The sequence below is a fragment of the Megalobrama amblycephala genome, linkage group LG1 (genome assembly GCF_018812025.1).
Source record: "Megalobrama amblycephala isolate DHTTF-2021 linkage group LG1, ASM1881202v1, whole genome shotgun sequence".
Lineage (NCBI taxonomy): Eukaryota > Metazoa > Chordata > Actinopteri > Cypriniformes > Xenocyprididae > Megalobrama > Megalobrama amblycephala.
This window is the reverse complement of record NC_063044.1, coordinates 23,876,151-23,901,038: the sequence shown is the minus strand read 5'-3', so window position 1 is coordinate 23,901,038 and position 24,888 is coordinate 23,876,151. Positions and strand designations below refer to the sequence as shown.

Genomic DNA, 24,888 nt, shown 5'->3' with positions numbered 1-24,888 from the left:
GCAAAGATTTCATTAGTGCACTTAAATTGTGATTAAACTGATTAAACACTTCTGCTGTGTTAATGCAACAAGTTTTAGCTTATGAATAAAACACATGTTCCTGCCCATTTTAATTTTCCATATTGTATGTGATGGAAAGATTTTTTTATATTTGCATTTTTAATAAACGTTTAAAGATTTGGTCTTTAAATTATAGTGTCCATTCAAACTGCCCAACTTTATCATTTTAGAAGACTCACCTCAGTGTCAGTTTACAGCCTGGTTTTTGTAGTACATTAAGGAGCTCCTTCACTCCTGCTTGTCCAGGATTATTTCCTGTAAGATTCAGCTCTGTCAGGTGTGAAGGGTTTGATCTCAGAGCTGAAGCCAGAGCTTTATAACCTTCTTCTGTGATACTGCAGTCTGAAAGTCTGTAAAACAATAATAAGTTGTTTATTCTTTGTTTGGACAAAAATTAGAAATGCATTCTGACAACGTACCTGGAACACAATAACTAAACAATATTTGCATGATTTATTCAGTTACATAATTTACTGCGATATTTAAAATAAGTAACATGTAAAAACATGAGATGAAAACAGTTCAACTGAAATTTAAGTCACAGTAGTTTTTATTTTCAGTTATACTAACAGAAAGTGATATTTACAAATGTATATTACAATCAGAAATATTGATGTATAATAAATATAAAAACACACTTGAGTTTCTCCAATCTGCATTGTGTATTCTTCAAAAGAGGACAGATCTTCACTATTCCTGAGTTTCCAAGTTTATTTTTACTCAGGTCCAGCTCTGTCAGGTTTGAAGGGTTTGAATTAAACGCTGAAGTCAGAGCAGCACAACCTTCTTCTGCAATACTGTTATTACTAAGCCTGCAGAAAAAATAAAACAAAGACAGGACACATTCTTCAGTTTGTCTTAACAACTACAATAATAGATAAATCTATATGATGGTTCATCTATCAGCCCCCCAAAACTTTAAAGAAAAGCAAGAATAGTATTTGATTAGACTCTGAAAATGCCTAAATAGTTTGTGTAATAGTTTGATTAATAGTTGAGTCTATAACAATATAAGATACTCACTGAAGTATGTTGAGTTTACAGTGTTTATCTTCCAGTAAAACAGCAAGCTGCTTCACATTTGAGTCTTCTAGTTTATGTCCACTCAGATTCAGCTCATTCTGGAGTAAAGGGTTTTTACCCACAACTCTGTTTACATACTGACAGGCTTCATCTGCAGCAGGACTCAAAAACCTGCAGAAGGGAAGATGAATTAACTGCAATGAAAAACAGCATATGATTCTGATAAAAAGTGTAAAATGTTTTTTCTTGAAGTCATTTTGATCCAACAGACAGTATTAGTTAAATAATATTTCTATAAATAATTCACTTGCATATAATTTTTGTATTATTTCATCATGTCTCACCTCAGTGTTTTCAGAGAACACTTTTTAAGCTGTAGTAAATCGCTGAGCTCCTTCACTCCTGATTGTCCAGGATCATTTCCTGTGAGATCCAGCTCTATCAGGTGTGAAGGGTTTGACCTCAGAGCTGAAGCCAGAGATTTATAACCTTCTTCTGTGATACTGCAGTCTGAAAGTCTAAATAATAATAAAAATGTAATCAATTACTCATTCAATAAAAAACAATATATCATTATCAGGACATAATTAGGACATGTATAATGTCCAGCACCTCAAAGAGATAAATGTTTATCAATAGTTGTATAACATTTCTGTGGATATTGTGCACCAATGCATTCACTGCTGAATAAAGTATCTGCCAAACATTTGAAACTTTTTTTTTTACAGGCCAGATTTAGGTATCAACTTTATTGATTCATGTTTACATTAACCAAAGTCAAACCTGAGTATCTGCAGTGCACACTGTGGATTTTCCAGTAGAGAGGCAATTTGTGTTACTCCAGAGTCTCCTATTTTATTCTCACTCAGATCCAGCTCTCTGAGGTTTGAAGGGTTTGAATTAAAAGCTGACGCCAGAGCAGCACAACCTTCTTGAGTAATACAAATGTGATGAAACCTGTAGAAACAAAGTGAAAACATTCAAATCTTAGCTATGAATACAATAATACAACTAATTAATATGAGATTTGAACACACACACACACACACACACACACACAGGTTTGTTTTTGTGAATTGTGGGGACATTCCATAGGCGTAATGGTTTTTATACTGTACAAACTGTATTTTCTATTGCCCTACACTACCCCATCACTAAACCTACCCATCACAGGAAACTGTGCACATTTTTGCTTTTTTTGCAAACTCATTCTGTGGACTCATAAGTCACCCTCTCCTTGTAGTACCTATGTCATACCCATGTCATTATACAAATTTGTGTCCTGATATGTCACAAAAACATGCACGCATACACACACACACACACACAGCTATTAAAAAGCCACTGCTCAGCAGCAAACAGCCACCATAAAGGTTTCTCTTTGTGATCTTTGTTTAGAGGCAGTTGAAACACAGCTTAACACCCAACTGCCAGCCTGCATGGAGTCATTCTTGAGTCTCCAGTAGCTTCAAAGCTTATTACATTTTCACAAAATATTTGTTTTTATGCCTTTTGCAAGACATTGCATTGTTTCAGGCTTTTCATCTTTAGATTGATTCCTCCCCATATTGCATGGAAACTGACTTGCTTAATAATTTGGATCAACTTCTTTAAGTTTCCATTTACCTAACATGAACTATTGAACAAACCTGTCTGAGATTACTTACTTCAGCTTTTCCAGTCTGCACTCCGCATTTGAAAACAGAGACGAGATGATCTTCATTCCCGAGTCTTTGAGATTACTCCGACTTAGATCCAGCTCTTTCATATTTGAAGGATTTAAATTTAAAGCTGCAGCTAAAGCATGACAATCTTCTTCTGTTATAGAGGAGTCATTCAGACTGTATAAAGAGAAAACTAAGTTTCAGTATTACATAAATAATGATGTGTAAGATACTACTTTTACTGTTACTTTTATTACACAAACTACTGTAAGTGACAATTGATGATAATGATGGTGGAAGCACAAAAACATCATATGGTAATTAATTCAGAACTATTTCCATATAATAAATAAAATGCAGGTTTAAAAGCCCTTAAACTTGTCATTATGATGATACAACTTACATCATTGTGTTGAGTTTACAGTGTTTATCTTCCAGTACAGGAACAAGTTTCTTCAATCCTGAGTATCCCAGATGACATTCATTTAGATTCAGCTCTCTCAGGAGTAACAGGTTTTTACCCAGAACAGTCAGTTCCTGAAAGACTTGCTCTGCTTCAGGACTCAAAAACCTGCAGAAGGGAAATTGAAATATGTGAATTTATTTCTCAACTAAGCTTGTATCATTTGATTCTAATAGAAAAAGTGTGAAATGTTCAAACTTGAATTTACTTTTTTTTTTTTTTTTTTAAATATTAGATACAGTACTTTCACCAAGTAATTCTTCTGCATATTCATTTGTATCATTTCATCACGTCACCTTATTTTTAGTTTACAGTCTGGTTTCTGTAGTACATCAAGGAGATGCTCTACTCCTGACTGTCCAGGATCATTTCCTGTGAGATCCAGCTCTATCATGTGTGAAGGGTTCGATTCCAGAGCTGAAGCCAGAGCTTTATACCCATCTTCAGTTACACTACAGTTAGAGAGTCTAGAGAGGAGATTTCAATCAAAAATTGGTCACTGAATATAGAGACAAATAAAATGCCCAGTTTTGGACACAGTAAAGTTAGAGTCTAACATTAATATGTTAGACATCAACTCACTTTAGTTTCTCTAGTTTACAATTCTCTTTCAGTCCATCAGAGAGCAACTTCACTCCTGGATCCTTAAGATTATTATCGCTCAGATCAAGATCCTTTAGACTGCTGGAGTCTGAACTAAGAACTGAAGCAAGAGCTGAACAGCTTTCCTCTGTTAGACCACACTTACTGAGCCTGAAGAAAAAAAAAAAAAAGTTTGTCAGTGTATTCAATTCAAACCAACTTCACCAGCATTGGAGGCATGCATGCTAGCAAGGTCAATTGCAACCACCACAGGGCCAGGAGCGTGGGATTTACTGCACAGCTCTTACTTTCATTAATTCATTATGGTGAACTACCATTAACTCCCCTTATCAGTCAAAATGAAGGAAATGTAAATTAAGCATATTTGTTTCTGAAACAAAGTAAATTGTATAATCTTAAACTTATTAGTCAGTACAATTTCTATTAATTAACTGATGGTATTGTCTGCAGTCACACAACTTACCTCAGTATCTCCAATTTACACTTTATACTCTTCAGTCCAGTGCAGAGCAGCATCACTCCTGCATCCTGCAGATTATTATTGTCCATAATCAGTTCTTTCAGACTGTTATCTGAATCGAGAGCTTTAGCCAGACTTGAACAGCTTTTGTCTGTTATGTTACAATCGTTTAACCTACAAGAAATAATTTAGAACACAAAGTAAAATTTAATACAATACTTTTTAAAAAAAGCATTTATTTATATTAGATGAACAATACATATACTCTAGGATGATGAGCTACATTGCCAATACAACTAATCTTATTATGCTACATAAAAACAAACATGCTTGAATAAAATGGTGGGACATTGTAAAACACTAAATGTAAAAAACGCTTAACAAGCTATATGTATTATGACAGTGATATTAAGACATCAAATTCAGTATACACTATAATGATGATGCATACTAAATAGATGTAAGCAGAATATGAACTCAACATGTTGTATCTTACTATAATTTGCAGAATTTAATTTTAATGTTGTGTTTAATAATCAATAATGGTTATAATTAACTATTAAAAATGGTAAATTAATATAGTTAATAACCCTCATATACATTCATATACATCTGTTATGTGATTACTGATAACAGATCACTCCAAACTGTAATGTTGACATGCATTTTCTGTTTGAAACGATATATACATGTGTGTATATATATATATATATATATATATATATATATATATATATATATATATATATATATTGTGAATAGTGCCAAACAAATAAATGTGAATTGAATTGTTTAAATCATAGGTTTTCGACCTGGCTCCTGGAGGCCTGGAGAGTTTAGCTCCAACCCTAATTAACACACCTGAACCAGCTGATCAAACTCTTCAGGATTACTTGTAAATCACAAGCTGAAGCAGGTTGAAAAGAAACTTTGCAGGGCACCGGGCCTTCAGGAGCTGGGTTGAAGACCCCTGCTTTAAATAACTTACACAGCTCTTTTGGAGATTTTCACAACTTCCAATAGTCTAAAGAAACACTCGTCTGATTTCTTGAATTTCTGAAGCTCAAACTCCTCCATCTCTTCCTCTGATGTCAACAAAACAAAGGCCACAGCAGACCAATGGGCAGGTGAAAGGTCAGTTGAAAGACTTCCTTTGTTAAGTTGGTTTTGAATCTCTTTCACCAGGGTTTGGTCATTCAGTTCATTCAGACAGTAGAACAGATTGATGGATCTCTCTGGAGACAGATTCTCTTCTAACTTCTGTTTTATGTACTTAACTATTTCCTTGTTGCTCTGGTCATTGTCATCTTGCTGTGTCAAAAGACCTCGTAAGAGTGGACGATTGGTCTGGAGTGACAGACCAAGGAGGAATCGAAGGAAAAGATCCAGGTGTCCAGTTTCACTCTCGAGCGCCTTGTCCACTGCAGTCTTGAGCAAATCAACCATGGTTTCATTTTTGTTTTCCTGTTCTGTAGACTCATGAACAAACACACTTTTCTTGTTGATGTCTAGAAACAGATGTGCATAAAGTGCTGCAATAAACTCTTGAATGCTCAAGTGAACAAAACAGAAAGTGGTACCGAGAATGATCCCCTTTTCCTCCTTAAAGATCTGGGTACACATGCCTGAATACAGAGATGCTTTAGAGGCATCAATACCACAGGATTCCAGATCTGTGTCATAAAAGAGCAAATTGTTTCTTTGCAGCTGGTCAAATGCCAATTTCCCCAGTGAAAGGATGGCGTTTTTATCCCAGAAAATATTGGGTGTGTATTCACCCTCATACTTTCGACGACTCTGCAGGATCTGAAAGCGGAGAAAGTGTGTGTACATCTGTGTCAGAGTCCTGGGAGTGTCTTCAGTATTTGATTCCAGCAGTGTTTTAGAGGAGTCACTAGCCATATTGTTTTCCAGATCATTATTTCTTTTCTCCTCCAAAATGTTCTGGAGAACAGTGGCTGAAATCCAGCAGAAGACAGGGATGTAGCACATGATAAAGAGACTCTTTGATTGTTTAACATTATCAATGATTTCATTGGCCAAATCCACATCAGTGAATCTTTTTCTGAAGTACTCCTCCTTCTTTTGTGCAGTATTGAATCCTTGTACTTCTGTCACACGGTTAATACATTCAGGAGGAATCTTAATGGCAGCTGCTGGTCTGGTGGTGATCCAGATGAGAGCAGAAGGAAGCAGATTTCCCTCGATGAGGTTTGTTAGGAGAACATCCAGAGGGACTTTTGATGACACATCACGGCACTTTTCATTACCCTTAAAGTTTAGAGGAAGACGACATTCATCTAATCCATCAAGGATGAAGAGGAATTTAAATTTATCACTTGTCAGGTTCAGTCCTTTTATCTCTGGAAAAAAAAAACTTATAAGACTTGTCAAGCTTTGTGTTTCTTTCTCCATTAAGTTCATCTCTCGAAATGCAAGGGGAAATATGAAAGTAATGTCCTTATTTTCTTTTCCTTCAGCCCAATCCACAATAAACTTTTGCACAGAGATGGATTTTCCGATGCCAGCGACTCCTTTTGTCAGTACAGTTCTGATCTCCATGTCTTGTTCAGGTGGTTCAAATAAATTTTTGCATTCAACTGGTTTCTCTTGTGATTCATGTCGCCTGTCAGCAGCTTGAACTTGCCTTACTTCGTTTTGGGTATTGACTTGTTTACTATCACCCAGAGTCATATAGAGATCTGTGTAGATGTTATTCAGAAGCTTGGAGTCACCATGCTTTGCAATTCCTTCAGATACAGATTGATGTTTCTTCTTCAGGCTTGATTTTAGCGGTCGCTGATGAATGAGGACCATCTCATCTAACACACAAACAAGAACAAAACAAACGATATATGCATAATTTTCACTTGTACATTTTATAAGTGACAATGACAGATTGTTATGCCCATGAATCTCTTACCTTGTAGTTTATCTGCAGCCTCAACTTCCTTAATTTCTCTCAAGAAAAAGAGTGTCATATCAAGAGCTGCTTCTTTGATATCACGCATTTCCTCTGTAAAGTCCTGCACAAAGTATTGTGTATTCTCTTTTTTTAATATTTTCTTAAACTTTTCCAGCTCATTCTTCAGAAATATGAGTATTTTGTTCTCAACAGCCTGAAAACAAATCAAGAAAAATAAGGCACAGAACAAAAAAGTAACTAACATGTTTCTGTTTGTTTTATTTAAATATGAACAATGTATGTGTATTACAAATTACAGGCAAGCAACATTAAAATGAATAAAGTGGTGATGAATACAAAATGCAAATAGAGATAACAAGAAACTGGTATAGATCAAATCAAATAATCAACATGATTTCTTGGTATCTTGGTTCATGTTTTTTTGCATTCACTGTCATGTGGCTCAAACATAAGTACTGTTTTATTTTTGAGTTTGACATTTATTTTTGAGTTAAGATTTCAAGAATGAAGGATTATTAAAACATCAGTTAACAAGAAACATTTTAAAGATAAAAATTAAATTAATTTTCCACTTGTTCAATAACCTATTAGTTTGTATAAATAAATACATAAATAAATACATACATCAATCATGAGCATTTATGAATTTTTACTTGCCTTGAAGATCCAAAGAAGATTTTCTCTGAAATCCTTTCGGTTGCGGTAATTCTTGTAGTCCGAGTCTGATTTCTCAATTTGAACCCTGTAAAAAAAAAAAAAAAATTAAGGTGGATTTAATTTATTTATTTATTTTTAAGTCTCAGTTACTAGGAGGGGCAGAGATATATGACTGTAATAGTAGACTTTACAATAGATGCATATGTCTTCCTCTTGAACCTGATGACTCAAATTTATGTTCTAATTGAAAGGTGCTGAATTTAACTTGCAAAAATTGTCAGTGTGGTTCTAATTTTCATTGTTATATGGATCACTGCCCATGGTCATTTTGCTTCAAAAGGTACATGTACATTACATTTTAATAACCATGTTACATATTATAGCTTATTATGTCTCTAGTAAAAAAAAAAACATAAAAAAATTTGGCAAAGAAGATACATTTATGTAGTAATGTAGGTTAAATTGTAAAAAGGTAAACTGAGGTATCTTTTGTTCCCACCTGTTGAGAAGAAAAGTTGCCAGTTCCACATCACTCTTCAATTTCTTCTGTGCTTTTAGAGCTTTCCACCGTGAAAATTCTGCACCAATATTTACTGTGGTCTTCTGCTCTTTGTTACTAAACCACACACAAAAAGATAAAAAAAATTATGATTAAAATTTAACGGGTTTGCAGCTGTCAATTTCATTTGTTCAAACGACTGTCAAACCAGCAGCTTATTACTACCTACTTTGTCAGTACAGTAAAGCAGTTGATGTGAAATTCATTTTTATGATAAAAAATGAACACAAGAAATACCTTTTGGAAGGTGACGATGTTTCCTCACTGAAGTTCGGTCCATCACCTTTTGAATGGTCAGTCTGGATACTGGATACATGTGAGCCTGATCTTACACTAATGACATGAACAGCAGAAAAAAAAAAAAAAAAAAAAAAAACACTTTACTACACAAGATCCTTCAGTTTCTTTTCAAGAGATTTGATGATGCAAATAATACTTTGATGCAATAAAGCCCCTGTATGGAATGTATATATGCTTGATTGCTTGTTCTCTGTTTCCACTGTGAATGTAGAAACTCTAGTGGCTTCCTGTCTAACTGAATAACCATGTTAACATCGCTATAATGCAAAACAAATGAATTATAAATTTTGTTTTGTTTTGTACAATGACAGATAAATATTTCAGCAAATCTTACATAATGGCAGATTTGAACCTTATGTTAATTTAATCCTCCGTATTACTTGCACATGTTTATTCTGTTTTGGTTTTGTTCTAGTTATTATACCTGTTTCTTCTGTTCCCATTTTTATGCCACTAGCTACTTTCCTTGGTAACTGCTTAGTTCATCACATGATCGTAGCAATGGTAATTACCTCCCCCTATGTATTTAAGCCCTTTGGGGTTTTTTTTAAGTTATTTGTTCAATCTCATTTTTTATGTATATATTGGTTATTCTGTCTTTTGCTCCTGTGATCTATTGTGCGTTTGTTTTGGATTCTTCTTCACTGTAATAATATAGCCACACACCTTGTGACAATCTGAATGGTCAATTTGAATGGTCACTTTTTATAGACACAAAGGATAAATGTGAGCCTGATCTTTCACTAATGACAAAGAGAAAATAGAGAACATTTTTTAGAAATTTTTTTACATTTTTTAAAATTTAAAATTTTTTTTGGCTATGGTTCTTGAGGAACTTTTTGCGAATTTGTGAAGCATGGACTCGAGCTGAGTGGATCACCTTTAACTGCAGAGTTTGGTCTGAATTATGATTTTAATACATTACACATGGGTTCTCACTTTCAGCTTGCCTCCAGAGGATTAATATTACACAGACATTGTGCTCAGTGATTTATTCTTGTATTTAGTCACACATACCACAGTGAGGAGATAAGTTACTTTACAGACAAACATCTGGATACGTATGAGCTTGACCTTGCAATAATGACACATAGGACAGAGAGAAAAACACTTGAATGCAGGAACTTTTTCTAGCTAAATTTTCAAACGTTCACACAACAGCTCACATACAGTAATCAAGTCTTTTGTAAGATGTTACCTTTTTTTAGATGGTGTTTTCTCACTGAAGTTTGGTCCATCACCTTTAGAACGGTCACTCTTCACAGATGCAGAACTGGACACATGTGAGTCTGATCTTACACTAATGACAAAAAAAAAAAAAACATTACAGGGGTTACTTCAAAGGGAAGGGAAGTTCCAAATGGTAATTATAATTAAATACAGTATAGCCGTATTATTCATTCAAGTTCTGGTTTTGATTTACTCTATTGTCCACATTATGAAAAACTGTGAAAAATGTAAAAAGCTTATTCACAATTTAAATAATGTAACATAAAACATGGAATACCTTTTGGTTCGTGATGGTGTTTCCTTGCTGAAGGACACATGTGAGCCTGTTTTTTTACTAACACAAAGAGTAGAGAGTAAAGAAAAGAAAAAAACAACAACAACAAAAACTTACTTAGTCTTAGATTTAGTTTTGCAATTAAGATTAAAAGTGCAACTTACTGAAACTACAGTTTAACATTTAATTATGATTGTTTTCTCAACTGTGACAATAAAAAAATAATTAGCACAAATGCTTTGAGAAGCAAAACTAGAGAATTTAATGAAAAGTATATATTGAAATATGTTATAACAGTGTAGGTGTGACAAACAATAAGCAACACACTAAATACCTTTTGGTAGATGATGGCTTCTTCTCACTGAAGTTTGGTCCATCACCTTTTGAATGGTCACTTCTCCCAGACACAGAGCTAGACTCATGTGAAACTAATCTTTCACTTTTGACAAAAAAAAAAGAAAAAAAAAATCACAGGAGCTTCAATATATATACATGCATGCTATATTATAATCATTAATTATTATTCTTTACTCAACTGCAAAAGAAGAAATTAGTCAACAATGCATGAAACACCATTTCAAGACTCCTCAATGCAATGGCTTTTCCCATCTGTACGTCCTATGTCATGTTAAGTATAGGTTTCGGTTTCTGCTTCCTTGGTTGCCTTGATTATTAAGTATATTTTCATACTTTTTTATATTCATGGTTTAATTAATTTCACACACCTGTTTCTTATTTTGATCATAAGCTTGCTCTATAACCTTCAGATTTTTGTCTATCTTCATTATGATTTATTTATTAAGGTGCATTTGGATCTGCTTTGCCTCGTCATAAGCTCATTTCCATGTTCTATATAAGCTTATAATTTCTGAGCGTTAGTTATCTATTGACTCATTGTAACTGGGTCAACAAGGTTATTCCTTTCTTCTCAGCCCATCAATAGATTGAGTTTCTTCTGATGATTTTGGCTTGATAATTTTGTATTGATGATTTCAGTCAATTCTCTTGAATAAATATTTGACAAAAAAATGTGATTAATATTAACTCAAAATTTGAGAAACATAACTATTGTTTTATTATAGTTTATGTGTGACCAACAACAACAAAGAACACATTAAATACCTTTTGTCAGGTGATGTTTTGTTTGCGCTGAAGTTTGGTCCATCACCTTTTGAACGGTCACTCGTCATAGACACAGAGCTGATCACAGGTGAACCTGATCTTTCACTAAAGACATAAAGAGATAGAAAAACACCATTAAAGGAGGTTCTTCAGTCTCATCTGAAGAGCATTTGTTCTCCTCACAATTATGTATGTGTTTACATGTGATTGTCTGTTGTCAGTCAAGATCATTCACATACACCACAGTGAAGAAATTTTAATAATTTAAAGAAAAAGACATGGAATACCTTTTGATTTGTGATGAATTTTCCTCACTGAAGGACACACGTGGGCCTGATCTCTCACTAACAACACAAAGAATGTTCCTCAGTCTCATTTGAAGAAATTCAGTTGCTTATTACATACAATTTAACAAACTGTAGCCTGCTTTATTCTTCTTCTCCCACCAGTAGAAGGTGAAATTAGCTTATCACAATGCTATAATACAATTGTTTATTTGAGAAAAAAAAACTTCTTTCAGTTTCAATGGGAACAATGGGAAAATCTGAGTCTGATCTTTCACTAATGACACAAAGAGTAAAGAGAAATAAACATTTTAAATTGATGCAAATTGATGCATACGGCCATCTGCCAAAAGCTAGTTTTTTTTTTTTTTTTACTTTATAAATTTTTAAATATGGATATTTATTTCACAAAAACCCATTGCTTCATTTCAATCTTTTTTCCCCCTAGGGGTGACCCTGAATAGTCGACGATTCAAATCTTCGATAGGAGGAGCCTGATTCGACTACCAATCTCACAGTCGAATCGTCGCAGAGGTGTTATGAGAAGAGATATGGGGGCGCTCAATATCTGATTTTACATAGACATACCGGTTCTTTCCCAATAGGTTAATATACAGCCTATTATGTTAATACTATAAATAAAAATGTGAAAAGAAAGAAGCTTTTAATAAATATTTTTAATGTGCGTGAATAAATCCAACCACTCCTGTGACAGATTTAAGTTTCACTTCCATGATCCGTGACCAACAGAGGAGCATCTTTACGGCAGGGATTAAATCTTTAACAATGTCTGGGATAAAGTGTAGGCTACAATTAGATGCACTTTGAAATGGTAAAAGATGATCCGAAAAACGTATGATGCAAGTTGTGCCAACAGCTCATGTCCTAGAACTCAACAACAACAAACATTGCGCCTCACTTCTGCCGGCCAACGAGCTGACTAATGTTAGCTGACTAGCGCGCTATTTGTAAAGACTCAAACGGACACAGGAAGATCGCGTGAAAGACTGGATTTTTCTCTCTCAATCAGGTAGGGTAGCTACAAGTGATTTCAAACTATTTCAGCCAGATGTAATTTGACTTTTGGATGCTGTCAATGTTTAGCTAAAAAGACTGCCACTCCAGTTTAACGTTTATTGTCTCTGCAGTTAAAAAGACAAAGCTGACAATTCTAGCTATACTTTCGTTATTTTAATAATTTCTTTAATTTTAATTTATTTATTGATAACTCTGGGTTATTTAATTTAACTATTTGTGGCTTGTGTTTTGAAAATATGTTCCCCTGCACTTCAGGCATTTTGCAGTTTTACTTGATCATATTTCATTTTTTTAAACAGGCTATTTTCATTTATTAGAACGTTATATTCTGTTCTAATTCAATTCTGTAAATTAATGTTTGATAAAAAAAATTATATATTTTTTATTAAATTAATTATTTTTTTTTGTTGTTTTTTGGTGCATCAGTGTTGCGCTGTAGATTAGTTAAAGCTTGCTCACACAGACAGTTTAGCCGATGTAATTTGATTTGCCGACATATGAAATTTATATCTATCTGTGTGGCCTTTCTGCAGTTTATATATATATATATATATATACATACATATATATATATATATATATATATATATATATATATATATATATGTAAGGTTTATTGATCCAAAATGTTTTTATTCATTTTCTTTTAAAAAAAAATCGTCAACTCTTCTAATAAACATCTTTCTAATAAACCGACCAAACTGCCTGTCAAGTGATAGACGAAACTGAAAACTGACAATTGTCAGTTTCGTCTATCACTTGACAGGCAGTTTGGTCGGTTTATTAGAAAGATGTTTATTAGAAGAGCTGTAAGGATTATTTTTTATGATAGATGGATATATTTATTTCAGGCTTCAAAACATGCACCCCATTCACTATCATTATAAATCTGGAAAGCCAGGATATTTTTTAAATATATCTCTGATTGTGTTTGTCAGAAATAAGATAGTCATATTCACCTAGGATGGCTTGAAGGTGAGTAAATCATGGGATAATTTTCATTTTTGGGTGAACTATCCCTTTAAAACACAGATCCAATCTTTCGACCATATTCGATTTTTTGGGCAATCTTTTTACATTCACTTTAAACAGGACTGGTATCCCATATCTGTGTTTACATTTACAATTCCCGACCAAAATGATTGTCTGTAAAACCTTTACTATGCACATGTTGGAATCTTGGGCCAAAGTTATCACCTCATTGCTGAAAAAATATAATATAGCTTTCAATAGAGAAGCTGTTTCATTAATGAAATTCACTGGGCAAAGGTTGAAATCCAGCACTGTGTGTGCGATAAAAAAGCTCCCATCTCAATAAAAAAGCTGCGAGTGAGCACATACAGGCACGTCTGCTTCATAATAAAACATTTAAAAAAAAATATTTGTGGGCAAATGTGTTGTCCTTACTTTGTGATGTTTTGGAGTTCTTTGGGGAATCATGTTTAGACATAGATTGGATGTCCAGAAAAAAACAACAGTAAAAAAAAAAAAAAAAAAAAAAAAAAAATCTGATTTTTTTGTGCTAGTGTAAATGCAGCCTAAGAGACCAAACTAGAAGACATTAGGAAACTAGTTAAGTTCTTCTTAAAAAAAGTACACTACCACCACCAAACTATCCTCAATTTGGATGACAAATTATCCAAACCATATTTAATTTAAGCTAAATATTTTATTTTTTGTGATCATGTTATTGCTATTCATGTTTGAGAACATGAAAATAGGAACAACACTGTGGCACCTGGTGGATCATTAATGTTTAAACACTTCAACCATTTCAACATTTGTTCTGCCACTATAAACTACCAATAAATCTACTGTATCCTGCATCCCTTTATAGACTTTAGACTACTGAAAAGATCATTTCTGCCTTCTATATATGCCGAGTGTTGGTTATCTACTGACTCTGTATGTCTGAATTACTTGGGTGGAGTGAGTTTCTTCTGATAATTTTGGCTTGATAACTTATTTATTGATCTCAGCCACTTCTCTTGATGACAAGTCTAATATGGTGTAATGAACTAAATACTTGGACAAATATTTGATATACCAGCTGTAGCTAAATTTTGACTGCAAATTTGTGAAACAAGTGAAAAATTATATTATAAAGTATTCACTGAATTTCAAAATTGTTTAACAACAACAACAACAAACACATAAATACCTTTTGCCAGGTGATGTTTTGTTCTCGCTGAAGTTTGGTCCATCACCTTTTGAACGGTCACTGTTCATAGACACAGAGCTGAATACTGGTGAACCTGATCTTTCACTAAAGACAAAAAGAGACAAAAGAGGGGAAAAAAACACCATTAAATGAGGTTCTTCAGTCTCATTTGTAGAGCATTTGATCTCCTCATAACTATGGACGGATAAATGTGTTTTGAAAAAACATTTAGAAGTGGCTCAGACTGGAAAAAATCTTGCAGGCAACAAATTCCAATCTGTTTCAGATAAGAGTAAAAAAAAAACAAATCTGATTTTTTTGTGCTAGTGTAAATCCAGCCTAAGAGACGAAACTGGAACACATTAGGAAACTAGTAAAACTTAGAATGACAGGGAACACTGACAAACAGGCACAGGGAAAACAGAACCAAAACACAATGAAACTATACAGACATAGAATTACATATTAAATTATAACTGCGCATGATTGTTTTTTTTAGTTTTTTTTTTTTTTTTTTTTAATCTTTTGAATTTATGTTTGATTGTTTAACAAGCAAGTAACTTCTTACTATTGTCACGCTGAGTAGGACTGGATGGGAAGCAGTTCTTCTTAAAAAACATTTTTGTACACTACCACCGCCAAACTATCCTCAATTTGGATGACACTTTTATCCAAACCAACATATATTTAATTTAAGCTAAATGTTTTATCATTTTTTGTGATCATGGCATTGCTACTGCCATGCTGTAGGAGAACATGAAAATAGGAACAACACTATGGCACCTGGTGGATCATTATTTCAACCATTTCAACATTTGTTCTGCCACTATATAAACTACAAATAAAAGCTACTGTATCCTGCATCCCTTTATAGACTTTAGACTCCAGAAAAGCTCATTTGTGCCTTCTATATATGCAGAGTGTTGGATATCTACTGAATGTCTGAGTTACTTGGGTGGAGTGAGTTTCTTCTGATAATTTTGGCTTGATAACTTCATATTTATGATCTCAGCCAATTCTGTTGATGACAAGTCTAATATGGTGTAAGGAACTAAATACTTGGACAAATATTTGACAAACCAGCTGTAGCTAAATTTTGACTGCAAAATTGTGAAACAACTCAGAAAAATTATATTATAAAGTATTCACTGAATTTCAAAATTGTTTATGTGTGACCAACAACAACAACAACAACAAACACATAAATACCTTTTGGCAGGTGATGTTTTGTTCTCGCTGAAGTTTGGTCCATCACCTTTTGAACGGTCACTGTTCATAGACACAGAGCTGAATACTGGTGAACCTGATCTTTCACTAAAGACAAAAAGAGACAAAAGAGGAGAAAAAAACACCATTAAAGGAGGTTCCAATTCAGCCAGTCACGTTCGATGTTACGTCGATACTGACGTAATGGGGTCTCGCTTGGGAGCCCAATCACCTCCAAGGATACAAAACAAGCCAATGGGAATTGGCCAGTGAGATTTACATGCCGGGCCCCCGGTTATAAATAGGGCCGGCATACTCACCTTCATTCATACTTTTGCTTCGGAGCCGATCGGTTAGGATATTCCTTTCACCTCTAAAGAGTGAATTTCATACTGAGAGAGCAAAACAGCAATTTTAATTGCTTAGGACAAGTTCCTATCAACAGCAATTTTAATTGATTTTCCTGTTTTGTTCCGGTGGCTGCTCGGATCTCTCTGGCTGGTGGGAAGGCACGCTCAGCGGTGGGTGTGACAGCGCGCAGCCAACAGGACAGTGCAACACTCATCCCTGTGTACTTTGGCTGGTGGGGATTCTAAAAGAGCAAGCACGGGTGATCAGCATCTTTTTCAGGATGTCTTTTCGTCCATGTGTTTTTGGATGCGGTCGTTTCCTGACCTTCTCTGACGGCCACGATCGCTGTCTCACATGTCTGGGTAAACAGCATGCTGAGTCAGCGCTCGTGGATGGTACATGCCCTCATGCCCTCCTTCATTTACACGGAGGAATGAGTCCTCTCTGCTGCTACCCAGTCACCCGCGGCTGTAAAAGCTGCTGGTCTGGTTAGCACTCTGGGAGATCTGAGGGTTACAGTGGGAGCTTCTTCGTCGGGCCCGCCCCCACGAACCTCCCACTCCTCCGCAAAGCCATGTGCCGCGGGACCTTCTGCAGAGGTTCCCCGCATCACTTTTGGCGCTCCGGAGGAGGATCAGATGTCTATTGCTGCATCAGGGAGTGGGCTGATGGATTCTGAGGATGAGGACGCCGAGCTTCCGCCCTCCTGGGTCGTTGCTCAGGTGGAATGATGGGCCTACGGAGGGCTCCCTTCGAGCCCCTTGAGTCAGTTGAGCTGAAACATCTGTCTCTCAAGACAGTGCTCCTGACCGCACTCGCCTCCTTCAAGAGGGTTGGGGACCTGCAAGCATTTTCGGTCAGAAATTCGTGCCTGGAATTCGGGCCGGACTATTCTCACGTTATCTTGAGACCCCGGCCTGGATATGTGCCCACAGTTCCCACCACTCCCTTCCGGGACCAGGTGGTAAACTTGCAAGCACTGCCCCCGGAGGAGGCAGACCCAGCCCGAGCGTTGCTGTGTCCCGTTTGTGCTCGCCGCGTTTACGTAGACCGTAGACCGCTTACGTAGACAGGTCTTTGTCTGTTTTGGAGGACAGCAGAAGGGAAAGGCTGTCTCCAAACAGAGGTTGGCCCACTGGATAGTGGATGCCATCGCCTTGGCGTACCAGACCCAAGGCGAGCCGTGCCCCCTCGGGTTGCGAGCTCACTCCACTCGGGGTGTTGCTTCTTCCTGGGCGTTGGCGCAGGGCGCCTCTGTTGTAGACATCTGCAGAGCTGCAGGCTGGGCGACACAGAACACATTCGCGAGATATTACAATCTCTGAGTGGAACCGGTGTCCACCCATGTGCTGTCACCCATTCGCTTGCTGTGCCATTTCCCTCGGATGAGGGAATGCAAGCACTTTTTCCGCTCCTCAGTTCAGTTCCCCACATGGTGAACCCTGTGGAGTTCCTCCTGCATCCTGCGGCAGCCAGACGTGGCGGAGGCGTCCGGCGCTAGGTCCAGTACTCGTGTGTATGCCCAGTTGGTCTGCCCTTGTACTGGGCTAGATGCCCGTAACGTCGAACGTGACTGACTGAATGGGAACGTCTAGGTTACTATTGTAGGCCAGGACGTTACTTCCCCTTGCCATAGCTCTGAGTCACCGCTGAGCGGCCAGATACCTATCTCAGCTCCTCAGCAAAAATATGAATGAAGGTGAGTATGCCGGCCCTATTTATACCCAGATGCCAGGGGTGTGGCCCGGCATGTAAATCTCACTGGCCAATTCCCATTGGCTTGTTTTGTATCCTTGGAGGTGATTGGGCTCCCAAGCGAGACCCCATTACGTCAGTATCGATGTAACGTCTCCGTTCCCTCCTTCAGGGAACGGGGGTTACAATAGTAACCTAGACGTTCTTCAGTCTTATTTGTAGAGCATTTGTTCTCCTCATAACTATGGATGGATGAATGTATTTTAAATTTATGTTTGATTGTTTAACAAGCAAGTAACTTCTTACTATTGTCACGCTGAGTAAGACTGGAATTTTTTTTTTTTTTGTACATTACCACCAGATTCATGTAAAATTGTGGATAAAGCTAAAATAATAGATTGTTTAATTGAACATTTTGTGGCCTCTGGTCAAATAATTCGATCCATGACAACCTTTTAAATGTTTACTCCAGTGTAAATCATTTCAAGGTAGACCAAGTATTTGATTTTAGCCCAGTAACAGTTTTACACTGAGCAATTTAAAACTTGTTTTAAATGCAGAGAAATCTAAACATATGATGTTTACAAAAAGAAAGTCTGCACTTTCAAACTCATGCTCAATTACTACTCTTCAAGGTTCGGAGATTATTGAAGTAGTATCTCAATATAAAAACCTGGGATTTTTAATTGCTGATTCCCTTTTCTTTTGAGCTTTATGCTCAGCAACTTGTGAAAACTGGGCCTTTTTTAGATTCAAGTCATGTCTTTCTTTTGAAGCAAGCAAGTTGGTTGGTTGACCTGTGTTGTCATCCCGTAGACTTAAGCACTGGTGCTTATTTATATATAAAATCATCTTAGGTTTACTTCCCTTGTATTTACAGCAGAATATCATTCAGAAAGGTCTAAAGAATTATGGTCTTCGCTCAAGACTATTATCTTTTAAACATCCCAAATGTTTGCGCAAATATGGGTAAAGGGCATTTAGTTATGCTCCTCCATTAGATTGGAATCAGTTACAAGATAAATTAAAGCTGCAAGCAGTGATGAAAGGGCCCTCGCACCCGGGCTCACCATCACCCGTTGGCCTTAGGAAAACAGTGAACAGTGGGTGACACGCATGTAAGCGAGTAAAGACAAGTCAATTATGGCAAAGTCATTTCAAAGTGCCACACTTCCTTCTGCCAACTGGTGGCTTTGACCGTAACTGAATATTGCCATGTTGATGTCTTCAGGCCAGGACTATTACCAAACATGTGAAGTTTGGAGCAGATCAGACATTGTATGCCTGAGTTACATCAACTTCCTGTTTCATGGCGTTCATCACATTCATTAGCACTTAGCCAAGTGTTGCATGATTCAACGTGTTTCTATTGCAGGGGTGTCCAACCCTAGTCCTGGAGGGCTACCGCCCTGCAGATTTTGGCTCTAACCCGAATCAAACACACCTGAACCAGCTAATCATGGTGTTCAGCGCTGCTTGATAATTACAGACAGGTGTGTTGGAACAGGGTTGGAACTAAAATCTGCAGGGCAGTAGCCCTCCAGGAGCAATGTTGGACACCCCTTTTCTAGTGTGTTTGGTACTTTGTGGCATATTGAAATGTTTCTGGGAGTGAATTACAGTTTAAAGCATGCAATTTCCTGTTGCCAGCAGGAGGCGCTATGACTCACTGAATAAATAAATAAAAAATATATAAATTGGCAAATTTCACAACCAAACCAGAAGCGCAATAGAACAATTATTTAAATTAATTCACCAGTAAATTGTATGGCTTTAACAGTAAATGTTGTATTGTCTTACATATGTTTTATTTTATCAGTTGTGGAATCCAACCATTCAACCATCTGAGGTAACGTAGTTAGCCTACTTTATTGAGTATTTCCATTTTATGCAACTTTACACATTTATTAATAGTAAATTAATAATTAATAAATTTAAGATCATCATGTTTGCAGCAAACAATATATTTCAGACCTAGTGGAGTAACGGTAATAATATCTAGGTCTGAATTTAAATCTATTGTATGTTTTAATGGATCATGCTACAAGCATAATGATCTTAAAATACATGATGCATTGCTGTGTCTGTTATCGCATAATTCACACTTTTGGACACTTTTGCTTTAACAGACATTAGACAAAACTGCAAAATCAAGCTGTTATATTCATATATTTATTGTCCAACATTCCCAATTTTTCTGATGCATGTCCTTAATTAAATTTCATATGTTGGTATTAATTCAGTGTTTATAAACCTTTTAAAGAATTTTAACCCAAACTGACTTGGGTTTCTAGAGAGCAAAAAAAGTGTTTTTTGTGAAAAAAGTGGAAGACTTAAACACAAAGTGTGTAAAATAAACTGTAAAAAGGATTTGATGATCACTAGTGACAGTATTTTATTCTGTGTTGTCATCATTCAGGTTTGATTTCAGCTTTAATGTACATTTTTTTTAACAAAGCAGCTGATATTGCCATAGAAACTAGTAGACTGCCGACTCGCTTTTACCACAAAATGGCGGAAACGCAGGGCCGCTGCTGGGCGCCGGTGTTGCAACGTTCTATTGACTGTCGCTTCTTGTTAGTGTATATTTTTGTTGTCATGTAGATGTGTTCAGGCCAGGACTCTAATAAAACATGTGAAGTTTGTGTAACAATGTGTAACAATGCCAGCTGTTGCTTGTTACACGACAGCATCAAACTTCTGTCACGCTCCCCAAAACTGAATCATGAACAGTTTTTAAAAGCCGTTTGACCAAGAATGATTAATTCTCTAATCTGGCATTGCTAGTTTTGATTCTAAACATCTGATAGAAAAAGGGAAAAAAAACATAACATTATTGCTATTTGAATGTTAGCGACGCCTCTGGGCAGTTGTAGTCATTTCCAATGTACTCTGCAAATGTGTTTATTTTAACTGTGCGGTGGTGCCAGATACTCTTTAATTGGTAATGACAAACGGAGACATAATTAATTTATAGCATTAACAAGATGACTCGTTGAATTTATTTTGAAAGCGATGACTGAATGTATTTTTATTCCACTGTCTGTATATAAGATTAGTACTGACTAAGTTCAGATGCTGTCGTGTACTTGAAACAACTTTGTGTATTTTAAACAGATTCAATATGAAAAAATAACTTATATATTGATTAAATGCATTTTAATTGCATTTTGAAAAAAAAAAAAAAAAAAAAAACGTGTCATGGATTTATTGCATTTTGGGGGGGAAAATAATCAGTTTTTTTATAATAAATCTTTGCAAATCAAAATATGGATTTGAATTTTTTATGTTATTATAACTTAAGAATGCTATGTGAAAGTTTGAAACAAAAAAAATAGTAGTTTTCATCTTGCCACTTTGTTGGTAAAAAAAAAACAACAACACATTTTTACTCAAATTAATCAAAATGGATTTATGAACCAAACTCTTCATATGTAAATTAACATATTTGTTTTATGTTCAACTACAGTAAATGTGCTGCCTGTCTTGGCCAGGACTTTTATCCAAAGCAACATATATTAAATTCAAGATAAATATTTTATCATTTTTTGTGATCATGGCATTTTTTCTGCCACTAAAAACTACCAATAAAGCTATTGTATCCTGCATCCCTTTATAGACTTTAGACCACTATATATGCCGAGTGTTGGTTATCTACTGAATGTCTGAGTTACTTGGAAGGAGTTAGATTCTTCTGATAATTTGGCTTACTAACTTCATATTTATGATCTCAGACACTTCTCTTGATGACAAGTCTAATATGGTGTAATAAACTGAACGCTTGGACAAATATTTTACAAACCAGCTGTGGCTATATTCTGACTGCAATTTTGTGAAACAACTCTGAAAAATTCTATTATAAAGTATTCACTGAATTTCAAAATTGTTTATGTGTGACCAACAACAACAACAACAAACACATAAATACCTTTTGTCAGGTGATGTTTTGTTCTCGCTGAAGTTTGGTCCATCACCTTTTGAACGGTCACTGTTCATAGACACAGAGCTGAATACTGGTGAACCTGATCTTTCACTAAAGACAAAGATATGGATTGATTAATGTGTTTCCATGGGATTGCCTGTTCAGTCAGTCAAGATAATTTACACACACAGCAACAAAAGGTTTAAAATATGTAATGTGTAACACAAGGAATACCTTTTGATTTGTGATGGAGTTTCCTCACTGAAAGACACATGTGGATCTGAATCTGATCTCTCACTAACAACACAAAGAAGGTTCAGCAGTCTCATTTAATCAAGAGATTAAATTCAGTTGGTAATCACATACAATTAAAAAACCTACTATTATTCTCCCACCAATTAAAGGTGAAAATAGCTAATCACAATAATATAATGAAATTGTTTATTTCAGAAACAAAACTTGAGTTTTATGAACAAAACAAACAAAAGTTTTATGATATTAATTGAAATACTTTAATACAGTCAATGTGTGACCAACAGTGAGAAACACAGAAATACCTTTTGGTAGGTTTTTCTTCAGTGAAATATGGCACATCACCTTTCGACTGGTCACTCTTCACAGACTCACAGCTGGAAACCTCTGAGTCTGAACGTTCCCTACCACACAAAGAGGAAAGAGAAATTAGGAGCGAAACATTTTACTAAATGTGGTGCTTCAGGCTCATTTGAAGAGGTTAAATGTCGCAAACAATAGTTTAACACAAAATATAATTGTGCAATACTGTCATTTTATTTTGTTTTTATTCATTTTTGACATGATATCTGAATACTCCAGACACTTTTATACAAAGAAACACTCATTTAATTCAAGATAAATACTGTATTAATACCCGTAATCTTGTGATACTATTTGAATTTACAGCAACATGAAAAAAACAGGAACAAAGTTGTGACATCTGGAAAATCCCTAATGTTTAACCACCTCAGTCAATGAACCTCTGAGACCTTATGAATGTAAAATGCCTTTTATAGCGGTGAATCTAAAGTTTAGACTTTAGAAAAAGTTGTAACTGAGGTTAATTTTCAACCCTACAGCTCTACTGGACTCTGAACAAGCCAGTTTCTTCATTTCACTTTATTCCTGAGTGTTTGCTGCATTTTATAGAGACTTTTATAAACTAACTCTGAATCTTATTTAGTTTCGTTCTGCTGTGCTCCTGGCATGATCACTTTAGTTTATCATGATTTCAGTAAAGCACACATTGTAATGAAATGAATACTCAAAGTTTATGACTGTTGATTGATGATGACTGTTTGAGAAAAACACTAAAACTTACTCTGCCTCACGGTAACGCTACAATTGTATTGCTTCAGTAGTGTTTAAAATGACTGTGAAAACAGCTGCAGTCTCACCTCTGTTTCTCTGAGAGACTCATCTTAGAGAGAGCGTCCTTTCCTCGTTCCTCTGACATTACTGCGGTTAAACTGCCATTGAAAACAGATCAACACTGGGATCTTCCTGTTGAAGAAATTCTGCTGCTCAGAACGACCTGGACATGAAGTAAATATAATGATGAATGTTGAGTTGACAAAAAAAAAAAAAAAAAAAAAAGGTTCATAAAAACATGGGCTAATTTTCAGGATAACTCTTAATAACACATAGCTTTAGTAAAAATTAGTACACTATGCATGGAGTAAACATTATTCCTGCACTAGACTGAAATCTTATATTGAGAACCTCAGTTCTTTTAGAATACATCATTTGATCATTACGTCACGCTCACACTTAATTCTATTTTAAATTCTATCACATTAGGCCAAATTGAACATCAGAATAAATGTAAGCAACTGTGCTCAGTGAAATTAAAAATTCTATTTAATCACACCTGATATTTTTTTATATTCTTTTTTAACGCAAACAAAGACATTACAGCATCAGTACCGCGCGCTTCAGCTCACTTTCGATTTCTCATCATCACAAAACAACAGCCTAAAAGAAACCTTTAAAAAAAAAAAAAAATCATAATACACTTATTTAAAACTGGTTATCTGATCATTAACCTAACTATCAATAACTGTGATCGAGGACGTTAACTTACTTGCATCAATGACGATCTGGAGCACCACCGCACCGTGGTTGAGAGTGGTTTCTTTTTCTCTTTATGGTTGGTCACATGGTACAATTCCTGTAACAGCCGAACTATTTTTACTGTGATTTATGAGCTTGTCTGAGCATTTGTGAGCTCTATTTGTTCATGGTTAAGCATGACTGGCGGTTGTAACATAGTCCTCATTTTAAAGCTTCAATAAATCTTAAGAATTCGTCACTTTTATGTCTTCATCAAGATCTTTATCAAGCACAAATCATGCAGTTATTAGATGCGATCATTTGAGAAGTGACAGAATAATTATAATAGAATATTTTCTCACCAAATATGCCAAAAAAAAAAAAAAAACAAAAAAAAAAAAAAAAAACTGCATGGTAGATGTTCAAGTGCCTCCCGACGGAGTGCATTTTAATTTAATTTTCATCTCCAACACTTTCAGTTTCGTTTACACAACATGAGTCAAGCTTTTGGATATTAGTTAAGCATTTAGCATTTTGTGAATAATAGCCTACACAAATGACAATGATTTCAGTATTTATTTATTTATTTATTTATTTATTTTTTCAACGCCACGTTAAAGGACTGGTTGAGACGTAAAACCAGATGCTGTAAGAGCTACATTTCATTTTATGCCCATTAGATGGCGCTGACCCCAAGGTTCATAACCCAAATGTTCATAACCCAAAAATGAAATCATTTACTCACCTTCAAGATGTTCCAAACATGAATTAATTTCTTTCTTTGGTTGAACATAATGGAAGAAAACTGTGGGTAACTAAACAG

General features: G+C 35.5%; 1 protein-coding gene across 1 annotated transcript in view; it reads right to left on the bottom strand.

The window, feature by feature from the left end:
* LOC125265201 (protein NLRC5-like) overlaps window positions 1-24,181 on the bottom strand; it is a 37,311-nt gene extending 13,130 nt beyond the window's left edge. The window contains exons 1-27 of the mRNA XM_048185289.1: window positions 24,097-24,181; window positions 23,411-23,547; window positions 22,556-22,654; window positions 22,233-22,295; window positions 22,005-22,109; window positions 16,034-16,138; window positions 14,825-14,929; window positions 11,629-11,685; window positions 11,342-11,446; window positions 10,554-10,658; window positions 10,223-10,279; window positions 9,914-10,015; window positions 8,653-8,748; window positions 8,356-8,472; window positions 7,857-7,941; window positions 7,197-7,392; window positions 5,262-7,095; window positions 4,277-4,447; window positions 3,793-3,963; window positions 3,507-3,677; window positions 3,151-3,318; window positions 2,751-2,924; window positions 1,867-2,040; window positions 1,428-1,601; window positions 1,084-1,254; window positions 699-872; window positions 240-410 (exon numbers count right to left, since the gene is read on the bottom strand). Coding sequence (XP_048041246.1) covers window positions 240-410; window positions 699-872; window positions 1,084-1,254; window positions 1,428-1,601; window positions 1,867-2,040; window positions 2,751-2,924; window positions 3,151-3,318; window positions 3,507-3,677; window positions 3,793-3,963; window positions 4,277-4,447; window positions 5,262-7,095; window positions 7,197-7,392; window positions 7,857-7,941; window positions 8,356-8,472; window positions 8,653-8,748; window positions 9,914-10,015; window positions 10,223-10,279; window positions 10,554-10,658; window positions 11,342-11,446; window positions 11,629-11,685; window positions 14,825-14,929; window positions 16,034-16,138; window positions 22,005-22,109; window positions 22,233-22,295; window positions 22,556-22,654; window positions 23,411-23,469 — 5,009 coding nt within the window. The 5' untranslated portion in view covers window positions 23,470-23,547; window positions 24,097-24,181. The remainder of the gene's footprint in view (window positions 1-239; window positions 411-698; window positions 873-1,083; window positions 1,255-1,427; window positions 1,602-1,866; window positions 2,041-2,750; window positions 2,925-3,150; window positions 3,319-3,506; window positions 3,678-3,792; window positions 3,964-4,276; window positions 4,448-5,261; window positions 7,096-7,196; window positions 7,393-7,856; window positions 7,942-8,355; window positions 8,473-8,652; window positions 8,749-9,913; window positions 10,016-10,222; window positions 10,280-10,553; window positions 10,659-11,341; window positions 11,447-11,628; window positions 11,686-14,824; window positions 14,930-16,033; window positions 16,139-22,004; window positions 22,110-22,232; window positions 22,296-22,555; window positions 22,655-23,410; window positions 23,548-24,096) is intronic.
* Between the last annotated feature and the right edge of the window lie 707 nt (window positions 24,182-24,888).